Raw genomic sequence first — 19,394 nt, forward strand, 5'->3', positions numbered from 1 at the left:
GATTGAATGGAATGGAGAAATATGAAAAAAAAAGATGAAAGAAAATGTTCCATGCACCCTATTTTTAATATTTAGGATCAAATTAAAAACAACTCAAACCCAGACACAGAAAACTTTTATCTTGAAATGAACAAATAATACAATATTTATAAAAACAAATTATCTTTTATTCAGTTGAATAAATTGTTGTAAATAGAAAAATCTATTGGGATGGTTAAAACTAGTTATGATCAATATAAAAATTTCTTTGTTTTAGATACAGTAAACAACACAATCATTCGTGTTTTGTTAATTCCATTGTTTGAAAGTGAAGGAACTTTAAGTTGAAATGAGAGTACTATAGAACAGAACCACAAGAAATTTATCTAGTTCAGTGATAGCAAACTTTTTAAAGAGGGGGCCAAAGGAAAGGAAATGCTCATCTGTCAGTCTGTTTCTAAGGCAACTCTTTCAAAGTTTCATTGTACTGTATCATACTCATTGTATTTGTCAGATTAGGAATAATGTCACGCAGTGGGATAGAACATTTCAGAGGGCCACATCTGGCCTGCGGGCTGTAGTTTGCCCATCACTGGTCTAGTTCATTTATTATTTTCCAAATTAGCCTATACTGAGGTATCTATTGTATCACTAAAGAAAAGGACTAAAAAGCTATGATATCACCATCTTTGTGAATGAAAAATTTTAAATAAGATGTTTTACTCAACAGGAAGATAGTATTTTTCACAGTCACATTTTCTCACTGTCTTCTTTACTTCTATAAAGAAGAAGGATAATGACAAATGTCTGCAGATACACCAATAAGAAAATGTCTCTGAAGAATGAAGAGAAAATTGTGTCAGACATTTGGTAAAGAAAGTTGTAGGGGAATGTTGGAGAAGGGGTTATGGATTAAGTATAGATTGGACTACATGACTTTTTGAGGTCCCATCTAATTCTGAGATTCTTTAATTCCTCAAAAGTGAGATTCAACTAGTAGATCTAAAATATTTTTCCCCTCAGAATTTGATTATTAATAGAAACAAAGAACAAAAAGCAGCTGAGATTGGTATAAACCTGTTTTTTATAAAACAATATTTTATGATACCTGCCTGGTTAAAAGGCATGCATTGTTAATCAATCAATAAGCATTAATTAAGTTTCTACTATGTGCCAGGGACTTTTCTAGATCTTTGGGATAGAAATATAAGGAATGAAACAATTTCTCGTCTCTAAGAGCTTATATATTAGGTTAATATATACATACATACATATATATATATATATATACACACACACACATACACACACACAGAATAAATAAATACAAGATAAAAACAGTACAAATATGAACAGTTTTCTCTAGGAGTTTGGCTAAGAATGAAAGGAGAAATACAAGATGAAAGCTTGAACGGATAGTATCATGATCTCATGATACTTCCTTTCAGGTGCAAAGATGCCTATGTGCAACGGCTTGTAAAGGATATATCCATTGTTGTACTTTATTAGAACCTGGAGATATGTGCTAATGACTAAAAATATTGCACAGACTGGGCAATTGCAAAAGTCGATAGATGTATTTGTTAGTGGTAGCAACAGACCCCTTTCTCAGGAATCAGAAAAATAAATTTGTTGCAAAGAGCAGAGTCAGTGGCAAGAAAGAGAGATGGCCACATGCTTGAGGAAGGATCCACTTACTGATGTTGCCACAGACTGCCATGCAGTATTCCTCAGTGCCAAAGTTGTTTCGGTTTCCACCACATCCGCCGTAAAAAAATGGTGCGCACTTCCTTTCAGTCACATCAAAGTACCAACGGGAGATCATTGCTCGACAAGGACCAGTCTCAGCTTGTTCAGAGCACACCTCTAATTATAGGATATGTGGAGGAACTACATTTAGCATGAAAATGGTTTTGTCTTACTATTAAATATGTACACATATTTATCTTTACTGTATGACTCCATATTTCAGCTTGTTGGGAATCAATTATCAATACCCTCACTGAATAATTCAATTATTTCTTATGCTTTAAAAGAAAAGGAGTCCATTTCTTATCTGATTTAATGAATAACTTCAGTAGGATAAAAAGGAATAGTGAAAAGCAATAATATTTTTAGCAGGTTAATTTCAAATGAAAGAAAGCATCTGTAAATAAAAGCCTTGAATTAAAATGATTAAAATAGAAACTTAAATTCTTACTCTCTTTTGTCAGTGATATAAACTCTTTCCCTTTCATATAGTGATTTTCCAAAAGATCTGTTAGCTAAAACATAAAAGTATGTTTTGAATGTTATATGCATTTCTTATTATTCATAAGGAGTCATTACATCCACTGTATTTTCATATGTTGCAGAGAATCACAGGGCAATAGGTTTGCAGTTGGAAGAGACATTAGCTCTTCTAGTCCAATGACTTCATTTTGCAGAATAGAAACTCAGGAAACTGAGGTTCATGAAGATTTAGTGACATGTTTTATATACAGCAAAACCAAATGGAATTGTATAAAATTTTGGTCTACCAATGGCAAAGGTAGACCCTAAATTTAAGTAGTCCGTATCTATTTTCGTAAATATGACTCTTTACCAATAATGTTCCAAACAGGAAAACACATATTCACATTAAAACTGCTAGAACTCTAAAGAAATATATTATTAATAACTTTTTATTAGTATACATTTGTTTTAGAACAGGTACACAAATCAAAGAACAGAGGTAGCAGGGAATAGTGAATAGAGAAGGAAGAAATGAACATTTATTAATGTTAACAGTATTGGACACTGTGATAAGTGCCTTTTACAAATATTATCTCATTTGATTCTCAAAACTACCTTTTGAGGTAGGTGTGATTGTAATTCTTATTTTACAGTTGAGACATTGACTCAAGAGTTGAGTGACTTGCCCAGGTCATATAGTTAGTAAGTATTCTCAGGGCAGAAATGAACTCGGGTCTTCCTGAATCCAGGCCCAGCACTCTATACACTGTGCCACATAGCTGTACCAAGAAATAGCATTTGAATAAATAGATCTAAGTCCTACATCTAATATAAAATGGTTGCTTGTTCCTGTGCAAGTTACTTGAACCCTCAGGGTTTTAAGCAGCTTTCTATGGATTATAGAGATGAAGCTAACATATATTGATAAAAAAAAGTTTCTTTGAAGAATTCCATGTACCAATGAAATAAAGGCTAAATCCCTATCTTTAGCCTTTACATATGTATTGCTAGGTACTACACTAATTTCTGGAGAAAAGAAAAAAGGAAAAGAAAAAACCCCAAAACAAAAAATAAAACCAGTGCGATATTCAAGGAGTTATATTCTCATGAGGGAGTCAATAGGCAAATAATAAGGTACATGAAAAATACACAGTAGACAAGTCACTTTAGCATCTATGGAGACCAGGAGAGAAAATCTATAGTGGTAGAGTTTAAGTTGAGTTTTAAGTCAAGCCTGAGAATCCACAGGGTGGAGGCGAGGAGACAGAGCCCTTCTAGGAAGGTGGGAAAGCCAGGGCAAAGGAATGGAGAAGGAAATGCAATGTCCTGTGTGAGGCACAGCAAGTGGGCAAATATGCTAGAGTAAAGAATGTATGGAGGGGAGTAAAGTGAAAGAAAACAGGTGTAAAGAACAGTAAATGTCAAAGGACTTTTGAGTATGAAGTAAGGGTAGGGAGATGACATGGGCAGACCTGTATTGTAGGGATTTACTTTGGAAGCTGTGTAGAGGATGGGACAGGGTAGGGAATGGTTTGAGGCAGGAAAAATTAGAATGAGAAGGCTATTATGATTGTCCAGGTGAAGAGATAAGGACCACAAATAGTGTAGTGGCTGGATAAGTGGAAAAGAAAAAAGGCCAACAGTCAGAACAGAAACCTGGTCCTGGCTATAGAATACCTATTAAATTATATCTGGAAACAAGTGCATACTTGTCCTAAATACAATGTCCTAAATCCAGAGAGATTGAATGAATCTGTGGTGAAGATTAAAGAGCAACAATAACTAACAAAATCAACTTTAATGAAATAAAAACACTTAGCAGGGATTTTCACCAACACTTGCAGGTATCCAGGTTGATTACAATATCCTACAAAGGAACAAAAAGAAAATCCAGTCTGAAGAGCTACATTTCCTTCTCAATATAAGTTTACATAGGATTCATGAAGAGAGGGTCCTAATTCATTATTCTATTCTCACTCCAAGTCTCTGTGACAAAGGGTAACTTTCTTCAGAATCTAGGTCTGGGCAAGATGAACACATTCTATCCCTTGGTCTGGGTGTGACTATATTTTATGTCTAATGGAAAATGACCCAGAATTCAACTCTAGACAATACAAAGTAACAAATAAAACACCTAAGGTGAATGATACAAAATGCAATCTCCAAAAGGGTAACAGGGCTCTATTCCCACCCAGTTTCATTAAAGACAGAACTGTTGTGGTGCCATCAAGATATAACTTGGGTCAAATGGTTAAAATGAGAGTCTAATGAAAAACTATACCAAGAAGACAACAACCAGATATAGAAATATGGCTATCAAAACAGTAGGATTTAAAGGATGTCTCAGTTCCAAAACACCAGTAAAATTATATCTGAAACAGAAACTAGGGGTTTATATTACTCCTGTTTGTAACCTGCACTTCAACCTGATAAAAATTTTCTTCCCTTTGTTCTCCAGCCAACCTTCTCTAATTTCTTGATCTCTTGGCTACCTCTCTCATTATGCGCAATATCCACCTGTAAGCAAGTTAAACCAGAACAGACATTAAATGATCCTCAAGTCATTTCAGAAGACACATTGGTTACGCTATGCCTTATCCAACAATTGGACCTGTCTCCCATTCTCTTTCATATAATTGAGGTATACTATTCATTTGTCTTGTAACAAGCCCTCTTTGACATTCATAGAGATGTTATGATATCTCCTTGATAAGAGGATAAATATAAAATTCAGGTGAAGATCCTGCCTTTCTCCCAGAGGTAAGGGTGTTTTTATTTTAGGGTATTCTCAATAGCTGGCTTGTGTCTTCTAACAAAGCTGGGCATACTAACCAAAAAGCAATCTACTTGAATCACAATCACCATCACTCACCCACCACCACCACCACCACCACCACCACCACCACCACTACCACCACCACCACCACCACCACCACCAATCCTTTCATCCTTTTATCTGGCATTAAGCAAGAGCTGATCCAGGAAACCACCAACTTAAGTAAGCTGGTGATGATGAAGGGTAAAGAGAATATAAACCATCTTGTTTTCAAGAAACACATAGGACATAAAGATTCATGCAGTTAAAAAAAGGAACCGAAGCAAAATTTATTGCTTTAGATACTATACAATTTGGTTCAGTATTGATATTAATTTATTTTCAATGGTACCTTTTGGCAAAATGTACTTTTCCTGATTATCTTTTAAAATTAGATCCATTTTTGCTTTTGATTTGTCTGAGATCATGATTACTACTCTTGACTTTTTTTGCTTCGGATGAAGCAAAACAGATGTTTCTCCAGCTCCCCCCTTTTTTTTTAACTCCATGTGTTTTTCTGTTTCAAGTGTATCTCTTGTAAACAACATATTGTTGGATTCTGATTTCTAATCCATTCTGTTATCTACTTCTATTTTATGGATGAGTTCATCCCATTCCCATTCAGAGTTATGATTGCAAACTTTGCATTTCCCTCCATCCTATTCTTTTTTATTTATCCTTCTTTCTGCCCTTTTTCCTTTTTAGAAATCTGTTTTGCTCCTGACTAATGCTTCTCTTATGCTATCTTCTCTTTTAATGCAAATTCTTCCCTCTTGTACCAAAATCAGATGTGAATGTAAAGCTCAAATATTGTCCCCATTTCTATTTTCTCTTCTATTAAAAAAACAACTCTCTTACACACCTTTTATGTCAGATATTTCCCCCATTCTTCCTCTCTCTCACCTCTTCTCCCATCCCTTTCTAATTTTTCCATTTTTTAAAAAAATCAACTTGACATAGTAGGTTAACAATCATGCCTACTGTCTAATTAGACTCCTTCTAAATTCCATGTTGATGTTCTTAACCTATTCATCTTGGTACTACTCCTTGAAAATTTATTATGCTTTAGATCAGTGATGGGCAAACTATGGCCCACAGGCCAGATGTAGCCCCTTGAAATGTTCTATCCGGCCCCACAACATTATTCCTAATCTGACGAATATGATGAGTAGGATACAATACAATAAAACTTCCAAAGAGTTGTCTTAGAAACAGACTGACAGATGAGCATTTCCTTCCCTTTGACTCCCTCTTTAAAAAGTTTGCCCATCACTGCTTTAGATGAATTAAAAAAAAAAACACAGACAGCAATCAATTTTGTTTGTAAATAAGGGAATAGTAAATACAGAAATAATATGAAGGAAAAGTTAATTGAAGGGAGAAATAAATGGGAAAACAAAGAGAACCAGCCCTTCAAGTCTAGGCAAATCTAACAAAAAGATAAACAAGAAAGAATTGAAGGATATGAATAAAAATTTAGAATTAGACATGACAAATCTTTGGTTATTACTAAAAAGAGATAGAAAAGAATTTATATACTACTTGGCTGGTATTATGGACAAAATATGTGGACAAGCAGAAATACTGAGCATGTAACTTACTAATGACAATAAAATCCTAAGCAAAAATTAAAGAAAATTTCCTTGAAAAAAAATTTAAAAGTAGTTGGTGGGGAGTATGGAAGTGGAGCCAAGATGAGTAGTATGACAAGTTACACCCAAAACTCCTCCAAGGATATCTGGAAAATGTACCAAACCAAATCCTGATGGAGAAGTCCAAGAAAAAAAGTCATTTGCGTTATTTTCCCAAATGAAGGTAGCTTTAGTAAAACAGAAAGGTCTTCAGAGAGGGGAATGGGAATTGACTGGAGAAGTGAGCCATATGGATCAAGTGACCAGAAAGAGGCTGTATATCAGGGCAAGAAAGAGTTGAGACATATAAAATGGCACAATGACAGAAAAGGATAACAATTGGTAGCTACTCAGTTTTGGGTCACTGGTCTAGTTTGGAATGAGGAGGGGAAGTTATGTCAGATGCTGTGTTCTGGAATAGGGAGTTGCTACAGTCTCCAGGGTAATTAAAAAGGAGTAAATTCAGAAGCAAGCAACTGGGAGGTAGAGTCAAGATGGTAGAGTGAGAGGAAGTAGGAGAGCCTAGCTACCTTTCTCAACAATGTATTAGACAGAATTCTGACAGTGAAATTTAAGAAAAATTTCTAGTGACTCATTTTCTTTTCAGCTCAGGGAGGCTTGGGGCGAGAGATCTGCAAACCTGGGGTTGGAGTTTTGTTTTTAGTATACAAAGTACACAGTATTTTTGGCACCCAGGGTATGAAAGAGGGCGAGGAAAGGGCATTAGGGCAGAAAGAGATTGTAGGGAATCCCTAAATTACTGCTGGCTGCAGGAATGAGGGCTGTCAGGTAGCTCTGTACCCCACTACCTAGTTCTGTGTTACAGATCCAGAATGGAGAGGCTCAGAGAGATCATGAATGTGGGGTTTAGCCTTAGTGAGGAATATGTTCTAGAAACAGGGATGTGTGGCAAAGTTCTAGCTCTAGACATTCACCTAGCAGGTAAGCCTGCAGTGGAATAGTCAAGGCAGGAGCCCAAACCAAAGGGAACCAGGTGGTTCAGTTGTTTTGAGTCCACAGGGCCTCCTTACAGGCTAATCGTAACTGAGTCCAGCAGTAGTCTACTGAGACTCCTCTGCAAAGATAGGTGAAGAAACCCAAACCTATAACAGGAAATTGAAGAGTTCAGAGTAGGAGAGTGAAGATTTTGCCCTAGATCAAACCACTTTAGGAGCCCTGAAGCTTGCAGGCTCACAGTCAAATCTGTGAAAGCAACAGAAGGATGTATGAGATCTGAAGCTCAAGATAGACATGTCTTCTAGAAATGTGCAGAGCCCTGCATGAACAAAGAAGCAAAGTCAAGAAGCAGAATGGAAAAATGTGCCAACAAAAAAAAAGAATACTATCATTTAGAACTAATATACTAACCAAACAGCTCAAGATATATATTCAATACAGAAGATAATTACTCAAAAGAAAAGGAAAAAGAAAAAAAAAAGCAAAGCTCTACAGAAAAATGCAGCTTGGAGACTAGTCCAAAAAGAATATTGAGGAGAATTAAAGGAAGAGTTAAATATCAAATGAGAGGAGTAGATCAAAAATTATACTGAGTGGGGCAGCTGGGTAGCTCAGTGGAGTGAGAGTCAGGCCTAGAGACAGGAGGTCCTAGGTTCAAACCCGGCCTCAGCCACTTCCCAGCTGTGTGACCCTGGGCAAGTCACTTGACCCCCATTGCCCACCCTTACCAATCTTCCACCTATGAGACAATACACCAAAGTATAAGGGTTAAAAAAAAAATTATACTGACCATACAAACTGTCAGAAAATCCCCCCCCCTCAAAACCTATGCCTTTACTAAGTTAGGAAGTATAACATAGGAACCTTCCCCAATTTTTAAAGCTTCAGATTACTGACTATTAGAGTTAATATGTTCTCTTTATTGTGTAATTATTTTTCATATGGCAAAGAAGAAAGATATAAAAATAGAATTAACAGAAGTATAAAGTAATTCCATGAAAATTAAACTTAGCCAAATAGAAGCTAATAACTCCATGAGACATCAAAAATTATAAAATAAAGCCTCTCAGAAGCAGGAAATTAGAAATATCTCATGGGGAAAACAACTGACCTGGAAAACAAATCAAGGAGAGATAACTTAAGAATTACTGTATTACTTGAAAGTCATGAATAAAAAATATTTTTATATATGTCATGAAAGTCATGAAAAAAAATGATATTCCTAGGAATATCATAGCCAAAGTATGGAGATCCTAGGTAACGGGAAAAAAAATACTGCAAGAACAAGAAAGAATGAACTGAGAAATCACAATCAGGATCATATAAGATTTAGCAGCCACTATCATGAAGGAATGCAGAGTTTAGCATATGATGTTATGGAAGGTAAAGGATCTGAGCTTACAAACAAGAATAACATATCTAGCAAAACTGAGTATTTTTCCACAGGGTGAAAAGGTAGCCTTTGATGAACTGGAGGACTTCTAAGCCTTCTAGCCCAGAGATAAGTGGAACTCTGACAAACAAGTCAAGAGAAACATAAAAAGATAAATATGAGCAAGAAATCATGAGGGAATAAACAATATTAAATTATTTGCATTCTTACAAAGGGAGATGATATATATATATATAGGAACCATATGCCTAACAATACGCCAATAAAACTGACAAAAAGAGAAACTGAACAAACCATAAATGAACTCTACTCTCCACTTACCAAAACCAAAAAAACAAAAAAGCAAAAACAAACAAAAAAAAAACCAGTCCAGAATCAGCTGGATTTACTAGTGAATTCTACTAAAACAAGTATGTATTGTTCAGTTGTATCCAAATTTTCATGACCCATGGAACATAAGCACATCAGTACTGTTTGTGAGGTTTTCATGACCCAGATGCTATAGTAGTTTGCCATTTCCATTTACAGTAGATTATGGAAAAAGGGGTTATAAGAGTCACACAGATAATCTGAGGATGGATTTGAACTCAGGTCTTCCTGACTTCCTGATTCTGGGCCTAGTGCTCTATCTTCTGAGTCACCTAGCTTCTAGTATTTTTACTAGTATATTTATCTAAAACCAGCTAGATGTCTTTTTAGTAAGATCAGGAGTGAAGCTGGTTATGCCCACTATCACTATTAATATTCCCTACTGTACTAGCATTTCTAAATGTAGTGATAAGGCAAGAAAAAGAAACAAAGAGAATAAACATATATAAGGAACAAAAGTATCACTTTTTGCAGATGATATGATAATTTAATTTAACAAACTCTAGAGAGTCAACTAAAAACCTAATTGAAACAATTAACTTCAGCAAGTTGCAGGATATAAAATAATCCTATTCAAATGATCATCATTTCTTTATGTTGCAAGATAATTCAGCAGGAAGAGATGGAAAGCAAAATTCCCATTAAAATAACTCCAGGGTATAAAAATACTTAGGATGATATTTGAAAGAGGAAGGAAGAAATTCTAAAAATTCAAAATAGTAGTTTTGCAAGAAAAAAAAAGCATCTAAGACTTCTATAAAAGCAAACTAGAGATGAGAAAATGAGAACATTTCTCACACATATCACCCAGCACACTTATGAATCCAGTAGTTATCCAATATCATTTTGCTTTTTCTACAAAGTAAGCTGTCCTACTTGATTTTACATTTCATTAAAATATCTAGCACTTGTTTTTTTCAAACAAATTACTGAGCCAAAAAAGTCTGAAGATTCTTTCCTAGACTATATTCTAAAAATATCTACATGCATACTTGTACATACATCCATTTATATATAAATACGAATGTTTATAAAATACACTAAATCAAAACACACATGCATATGCGTACAGAGATATAGACACACACACACATATATACATACATGTAGAAACATACAAACACATACCCACACACAAGCAAGACTTAAACTAAGGAACTTTTCTACTTAGATACTATTTAAATTTTTTAAAAGCATCGCATGTTAAACCAACTTAAACAATGTAGAATATTTTGCTGTTTGGAACATTTAAAAAATAGTAAAGGTCATATTTTTCTTAACAACTGAAAGACATCCCAAATGAGATTACCTCTAACAACTTCTTCTACAGATTCTGTAGTAGTGGTGGTGGTGGTAGTACTGGCAATGCTGGTAGTTCTTTCTGTAGCCTCTTCATATTGTTCCTCAGCTTCTTCCTCTACTTCATCACCATCACCATCATCATCATTGTTATCTTCATCTTCTACATCAACAACTTCCTCTTCTTCAGCAACTTCTACTACTTTGTCATCACTGTAAAGAGAAATACACCACTTTACTGACTGTGCAAACTGTCAGAAAAAAGATCCATGCCTTTGCTAAGTTAGGAAGGGCATGATAGGAACACTTCGATTTATCTACCGTTAGAATTTACGAAGTTCTCTTTATTGCACAATCATGCACAACATATGATACTGATCTGCGACAGAAAATTAAGACTTTGGACTTGTGGTTCAAACAAGAGAACACAAAGAGTAAGATCTAAAATGAGAAAGGCCCTTGGAGGCAATCTAGTCCAACTCCCTTATGTGACAGATGCCCAGGGGCTTAATTGATGTGCTCAAGGTCATCAAATAGAGGCAGCACTTCTAACTCTAGAACAAATAGGTTGGATTAGACAAGGTTCAACCATCAATAAATCAAGTATTTATTAATGTTTTGGTAGGTGCTGATATAAAGAAAAAAGCCAAATAGTTCTTGCCCTCAAGAATCCTACATTTGATTAGAGGGGACAACACATCCACATATAAGTAGATATAAAACATATAAAAAGCAGGTATACAGTAAAGGAAGGGTTGGATCTAGGAGTTAGAGGGATTAGCAAAACCCTCATGAAAAAACATTGGAATTTGAGGAAACCCTTCTGGAACCAGGAATTCTAAGAGGTGGAGGTAGGATAAGAGTTCATTCCAGGCATGCAGGAGACAGGAAATGCAGTGTTGTGTGTCAAGAACTGAAATGGCTGGAGTCAAGTCAACAAGCTGTGTTCTGGCGCTGTACTAGGCACTAGGTGTACAAATAAAGGGAAAAATGGTTCCTACCCTTAAAAATCTCACATTCTAACAAGAGAGAAGACATACAAATAAATATATAAGAAAAACACAAAGCAAACTGGAGAGAATCTCAAAGTGAAAGCTGAGCATTTAAGGGGACCAGGAAAAGGCTCTTACAGAAAGTGAGATTTGAATTGAGTCTTGAAGGAAGCCAGGAAAGAGAGATGGGAAATTAGAAAAAGACTGGAAAGAAACAAGGGCCAAGGTCGTGAAGGGTTTTAACCAAAAGAGGATTTGATAATTGATCCAAGAGGTGATAAGGAGCCACTGGAGTATACTGAAAAGAGGGGTGATGGTCAGATCTCACTTTACAAAAACCCCTTTGGCCGCTGAGTGGTGGATACACCGGATGGGACAGACTTGGAGCAGAGAGATGAAACAGAAAGCCATTAGAATAGTCCAGGTTTAAGGTGAAGAGGGCCTGTGCCAGGGTGGCAGCTGTTTTAGAGGAGAGAAAGAGGTATATGAAAGAACTATTATGGGAACAGTGAGGTAGTTCAGTGGTTTGAGAGCCAGGCTGGGAGACCAGAGGTCCTGGGTTGAAATCTGACCTCAGACACTTCTTAGTTATGTGCCCCTGGGCAAGTCACTTAACCCTCATTGCCTAGCCCTTACCATTCTTTTGCCTTAGAACCAACACACATTTTTCTAAGATGAAAAGTAAGGGTTTTAAAAAAAAGATATTATAAAGGTAGAATCAACAGGATTTGGCAAAAAATTAGATGAATGGGGGCAGTGAGATGCAGTAAGAAGTCAACAATGACAGCTAGGTTGGGAGCTGGAATAAATGCAAGACTAGTAGTTCCCTTAACACTAACAGCTTCATAAGAGAACAAGGTTTGAAGAGAAATCTAATGAGTTTGGTGTTGGAGCAAACCAAGTTTAAGATATTTATGGAACATTCGATTTGAGATGTGCCTAAGTGCGTTGGAGATGGGTGACTGGAAGTTAGGAGGGATGTTGGGGCTGGGAAGCAGAGGTGAGAATCATCGGCACAGAAGTGATAATTCAGCCATGGGAGCCGAGGATGAAATCACCGAGTGAAATGGTGCAGTGAGAAAAGAGGAGAAGTTAGGGGACATTTACAGAGACAGGAAGAGCAGCCAGCAAAGGAGACTGAGAAGTGGTCAAGTCAGGAGGAGGAGAACCAGGTTAGAGCAACCTTATAAAAGAACAGAAATAATAGAGTATCAAAGAGAAGAGGGAGATCAACGGTATTAAAGGCTGTGGAGAGAACAAGGACAAAGAGGATTGCAATTTGGGAATCAATGAGTAATGTGAAGAGGGCAGTTTTGGTTAAATGATAAGGTGGCAAGCCAGAGGTAGAGTGAAGAGAAGACTGAAAGAAGCTGGGATACCTGTATGTCTCCTTGGGGAGTTTGGACATGAAAAGGAGGTGAGCTAGAGTGACAGAAGAAATGGACGCACATGTGGAGGGGCCAGCCGTGGCTAGAAGGGCCAGCCGTGGTTAGAAGGGCTGCCTCTTCATGGGACACAGTTGGGGAAGACATCTGGGAAAAAAAGGAGCTCTCAGCAAATTTGTCAACTTTTTTCAGTGAACCAGCAGGCAAAGTTCTTAGCTGAGAGGATAGAAGGGTTGAGGGAATGGAGTGTGGAGGGGAATACGTGTAAGAGGTTTGGAAAGGCAAGTGAGGGACAGATTGTGAAGTACCAGAAAAATCAAACAGGATTTGGTATTTACTCTCCCAAGTGTTATGGAGTCATTGGGATTTACTGAGTAGGGAGTGTGCTGTAAGCAAATCACTCTGGGGGACCTGCGGTGATGTGCTAAGCATTTGCAATTATCTCCTTTGATTCTCACAACCCAGGGAGGGAGGTGCTATTATTATCCTCCTTTTTCAGTAGAGGAAACTGAGACGGGCAGAGGTTAAGTGACTTCTTCATGACTGCAAGTCTTCCTGATTCCAGGCCCATCTAGCTGCCTCTAATGAGGCTACAAAATTAAAATTGAGCAACCCATTTACACCCTAGGTCTCACCACATACGGATTATGGGATCATAGAAGTTAATCTTTCTGCCCTTACACTCAACTGGACAGCATAGGTCATATGACTGGTAAACTCCAAATTCTTAATTTATATTCATCATGGGCTAAAGCAAAAATCTTTCCCCCAGCTATTTCTCTTCAAAAATTTTAATTTTTGTATTTTGTTTTATCATTATAAATATTTATAGAAAACTATCACTCTTCCACCTATGAGACAATACACCGAAGTTAAGGGTTTAAAAAAAAAAATAAAACACTGACCTCAATTGAAAGTGCATATAACACCTCACATCTGTAGTAACCTCTCATATCATTAAAAAAACAAACAAACAAACCAAAAACAAACCCTTTACCTTCTGTCAAAATCTATGGCTATAGGTTTCTACGTAGAAGAATGGCAAGAGCTAGGCAATTGGGGTTAAGTGACTTGCCCAGAGTCACATAGCTAGTAAGTATCTGACAACACCCCAGTTGAACCCAAGACCTCTTGTTTCCAGGCCTGGTTCTCTATCCATTGAGCCACTTAGCTGTCCCCACATACATTTTAATTTCTTTTAAAAATTAACAGAAATGTATTTTTTCTTCCTACCACTGTACTAGGAAAAAAAGAAAATAAAAAGGAATTTCTTAAAACAAATATGCATAATTAAGAAAAACAAATTCTCTCAATGGTTGTTTTCTGTTTCATTCTGTGCCCTAAATCTAACACCCCTTTGGAATAGATGGTATGTTTTATGATTAGACCTCTGGAATCAAGAATGATCACTATTGATCATGGTTCTTACAGGTTTCAAAGTTGTTTCATTTTACAGGTTGTTATTGTTATAAATTGTTCTTCTGGTCCTGCTAGTTTCATTCTCCATAAAAGTTCTTTAAATTGTTAATTTAAAAGATTTTCAAAGTTATAAATTATTTTTCTACTTCTGCTTACTGTACTCTGCATCATTTTGTATAAATATTTCCATGTCTTTTTGGAATCAGCTACTGGAAGAGCCACCATAAATATTTTTGTAAACTCTTTTCCTCTTTCTTTGCTTTTTTGAATAACAGCCTAATAGGTCAAAGGGCACTCAGTAACTTTTGGTATATATTTCCAAATTGGCTTCCAGAATAGTTATACCAATAGTGCATCAATGTCTGTTTTCCCACAGTCCCTCTAACAGCTGTTTTTGCTTTTAATTTTCTTTTATTTTTTTGCCACTGATAGTTTGAAATGGAATCTCAGGATTGCTTTATTTTCATTTGGAGCATTTTTTTAAAGACAGCTTGAGTTTCTTCCCCTGAAAGATTCCTGTTTATATCCTTAGACAAATTATCAATGGTTCTTTTTCTTATAAATTTGATTTTGTTCCTGATATATCTTGGGAATAAGACCTTTATCCAAGAAACCCATTGCAAAGATTTTTCCTCTGGTTGTTTCTCATTTAATCTTAACTTTATCATATTTATTTAAAAAAAACTTTTGATTTTATGTAATCAGTTTTTTTTTCCCCTGCGATTTTCTGTATTCCTTGTTTGGTAATGGATTTTTCTTCTATCCAAGGAACTGATAGGGCCCCTCCCCCAAAACCCCATGTTTCTCTAAATTTGTTTAAGATGTGATCTGTTCTATGTAGGTTATGTGCCCTTTTGGAGTTTATCTTTGTATAAGGTATGATATAATTGCTCTAACTCTGAATTCTTCCACACTGCTGCCTAATTTTCCCTACATTTCTTGTCAAATAGTGAATCTTTATCCTAGTAACTAAGGCTCTTATATTTGAGATACCACAGTGTTATACACATTTACTTCTTAATATTGTGTACCTAATCTGTACCTCTGGTTAATCTATTTTTTTACCAGTACCAAATAATTTCAACAATTATTGCTTTGTGGTATAGATTTACATTTAGCATTGCTAGATATTCTTATTTCCCATTTCTTTTCATTCTTTTCCTTTATATTCTTTTTTTTTTTTAACCCTTGTACTTCGGTGTATTGTCTCATAGGTGGAAGAGTGGTAAGGGTGGGCAATGGGGATCAAGTGACTTGCCCAGGGTCACACAGCTGGGAAGTACCTCTTGTCTCTAGGCCTGACTCTCACTCCACTGAGCTACCCAGCTGCCTTTCCTTTATATTCTTGACCTTTTCCTCCTCCATGTGAATTTCATGATTGTTTTTTCTAGCTCTACAAGTAATTCTTTGGCAGTTTGGTATGGTACTGAATAAGTACATGAATTTAGGTAGTATTGTTACTTTCTTTATATTTGCACATCCTACCTTTGAGCAATTAAAAATTTCTCAATTACTGTTTATTTCTGCAAATAATTGTTTTTAATTGCATTTATACAGTTTTTGTGTATATTTTGAAAAGCAGACTTCTCAAGTATTATACCTATTCTATAGGAATTTAAAATGGAAGTTCCTAGTGTACCCTCTTCCTGTTGGATTTACTTGTAATTATATAGAAATGTTGATCACTTCTGTGGATTTATTTTCTATCATGCAAGTTTGCCAAAGTTATTAATTATTCAATTCTTTTTAAAAATTGGTTCCTGAAAGACTTTTAGATACATGTCAACTGCAAAAATTGACCATTTTGTTTCTTTTTTTACCTACGGCTATTCCCTCAAGTTGTTTTCCTTCTATTACTGCTATAGACAGAATTTCTAATGTTTTTAATTGAAATTATCATATTTAATCCAAACAAAAACATTTAAGACCACACAATCATCTCATTAGATAGAGAAAGGGCCTTTGACAAAGCCTTTGCAGAGCTAAAAGCTCTGTAAAGTATAGGTATAGCGGGACTTAAAAAAAACAAACCAAAAAACACCTTACCTTCCATCTTAGAATTAATACTCTATTGGTTCCAAGGCAGAAGAAAGGTAAAGGTTAGGCAATTAGGGTTAAGTTACTTGCTCAGGGTCATACAACTAGGAAGTGTCTGAAGCCATATTTGAACCCTTCTGTTTTGAACCATCTACATATCATAAAAGCACTTATCTAAAACCAAAAGCAAGCATTATATGCAGAGGGAATACACTAGAACTTTTTTCAGTAAATAAAGAGTGTAAAAATTCTGCTTCTTTGACTACACTAAAATCATTGGATCAGAAAATATGGCAAATCCTCAAATAGATGGGAGTGCCAAAACATCTTATATCTTCTTAGCAACCTGTATGAGGATCAAGAAACAGTAATTAGAAATGAACATGGAACAACTGATTGGTTTAAGATTGGAAAAGGAGTATAACAAGGTTATATACTGTCGCCTAATTTAACTTATATGCAGAGTATATTGTGTGAAATGCCAGACAAGATAAATCAAAAACCAGAATTAAGGTTTCAGGAGAAATATCAACAACCTCAGATATGCAGCCAGTACCACTCTGGTGGCAAAAAAAGAATTAAGAAGCCTCTTGATGAGAGTGAAAGAGGAGAGTTTACAGCTGATTAGAAGCTTAACTTTAAAAAACCACCAAATCTTGGCAACTGGTCCCATCCCTTCCTAGCAAATAGAGGAAGAAAAAGCAGCAGTGTCAGATTTTATATTCTTAGACTCAAAGATCACTACAGTAACTGCAGCCATGAAATTACAAGATGATGGCTCCTTAGAAGGAAAGCTATGGCAAAACTGGACAGGATTCTGGAAAGCACAGACATCATCTTACTAACAAAGGTCTGTATAGTTTTTCTAGAAGCAACATATGGCTGTGATAGTTGGACTATAAGAAAAGTGGGAGGGGCACAGAATTGATGCTTTGGAATTGTGGTGCAGGAGATTTTGAATGTCCCTTGGACAGCAAGGAGATCATTTCTTAAAGAAATTATCAGACTATTCACTGGAAGGTCAAATACTGAAACTTGAATACTTTGACCACATAAAGAGAAGACAGGACTCACTGGAAAAGATTCTGATGTTGGGAACAATTAAAGGCAAAAGGAGGAAGACATGGCAGAAGTGATGGATAGATGAAGGATAGAAGGACATGACATACTATATAGTCCATTGGCTCATAAAGGGTCAGACATGATTAAATGACTATATAATCATTTACACCTTTACAACATCTCTTGTATGTGTCCCTATCTCTCCTCTAACCTTGCCACCATCCTCATATAAGCTCTCACTCCCTCATTCCTGGCTTAATGCAATAGCATGTTGGTATAGCCTGCCTCAAGTTTCTCTTCACTCCAGTCCATCTTCAATTCAGCTATCAAACTGATATTCCTGAAGCGCAGGTCTTGCCATGTCATATCCCCATTTAAAACATTAATGGCTTTCTATTGCCTTCAGAATCAAATATAAAATTCTCTACTCAGCATTTAAAGTCCTTTACGACCTAGTCTCTTCTTACCTTTCCAACCTTTTTAAAGTGTGTGTAATTTATTTATTCATTTCCTTCCTTGTTTGTTTATTTTTTGGGGCCCTTACCCTCCATCTTGGAGTCAATACTGTGTATTGGCTCCAAGGCAGAAGAGTGGTAAGGGTGGGCAATGGGGGTCAAGTGACTTGCCCAGGGTCACACAGCTGGGAAGTGTCTGAGGCCGGATTTGAACCTAGGACCTCCCGTCTCTAGGCCTGGCTCTCAATCCACTGAGATACCCAGCTGCCCCCGTGTGTGTAATTTAAAAACTTTATTTTGTGTATTTTTCTGCCTTTATTTTTTTCTACTGCCAAACACATATTCCTGAATTTATGTGTGTTGAGGTCTCATAAAATGTGGTCCTACTTTAATTAAACAATGATGAAAACTAACATTCCTATTGTGCTTTCAGATGAAGCTCTTCAACCATTATTTCATTTAATACTCACAGCAGTCTAATACAATAGATGCTATTCTTATGCCCATATCTGTGATGAGGAAGCAGAAAATAGGAGAATTTATGTGAATTGTCTGGGTCACCTGGCTAACAAGTGTCTAAAGCAGAATTAGAATTGGCATTTTCCTTCTCCCAAGTCCAGTGTTCTACTTACAAGCCTGTGAGGAAGGTGCTTCTTAAATCTTGAAGTACTAGGAAATGGGAATTACTTGTGTGACTTTAAAGAAATAAGGTCAATTTTCAAATATGTCTTGATTATTTACTTATTTTTTTCAAACATTTATTAATATTCATTTTTAACATGGTTACATGATTGATGCTACTCCTTTCCCCTTCGTCCCCCGCACTCCCCCAACCCATGGCTGATGCACATTTCCACTAGTTTTGTCATGTGTCCTTGATCAAGACCAACCTCCAAACCGTTGGTAGTTGCATTGGTGTGGTAGTTTCGAGTCCACACCCTCAATCATGTCCACCCCGACCCATGCGTTCAAGTAGTTGTTTTTCTTATATGTTTCCTCTGCTGCAGTCCTTCCTCTGAATGTGGGTAGCATCTTTACCATAAATCCCTCAGAATTGTCCTGGGTCATTGCATTGCTGCTGGTACAGAGGTCCATTACATTCAATTTTACCACAGTATATCAGTCTCTGTGTACAATGTTCTTCTGGCTCTGCTCCTTTCACTCTGCATCTGTTCTCGGAGGTCTCTCCAGTTCGCCTGGAACTCCTCCAGTTTATTATTCCTTTTAGCACAATAGTATTCCATCACCAGCATATACCACAGTTTGTTCAGCCATTCCCCAATTGAAGGACATACCCTCCTTTTCCAATTTGTTGCCACCACAAAAAGCGCAGCTATAAATATTTTCGTACAAGTCTGTTTATCTATGATCTCTTTGGGGTACAAAC

The 19,394-nt window shown here is 36.4% G+C and overlaps 1 protein-coding gene across 4 annotated transcripts in view; it reads right to left on the reverse strand.

Annotated features, from left to right (window-relative positions):
• LOC123242484 (amyloid beta precursor protein) overlaps positions 1–19,394 on the reverse strand; it is a 174,294-nt gene that overhangs the window by 46,105 nt on the left and 108,795 nt on the right. For 2 of the 4 annotated variants that reach the window (XM_044670274.1, XM_044670272.1), the window contains exons 6-7: positions 10,668–10,870; positions 1,678–1,845 (exon numbers count right to left, since the gene is read on the reverse strand). In XM_044670274.1, coding sequence (XP_044526209.1) covers positions 1,678–1,845; positions 10,668–10,870 — 371 coding nt within the window. The remainder of the gene's footprint in view (positions 1–1,677; positions 1,846–10,667; positions 10,871–19,394) is intronic. The other 2 variants (XM_044670276.1, XM_044670275.1) reach the window with 1 other exon arrangement.

The sequence above is a fragment of the Gracilinanus agilis genome, chromosome 3 (genome assembly GCF_016433145.1).
Source record: "Gracilinanus agilis isolate LMUSP501 chromosome 3, AgileGrace, whole genome shotgun sequence".
NCBI classification, from domain to species: Eukaryota; Metazoa; Chordata; class Mammalia; order Didelphimorphia; family Didelphidae; genus Gracilinanus; species Gracilinanus agilis.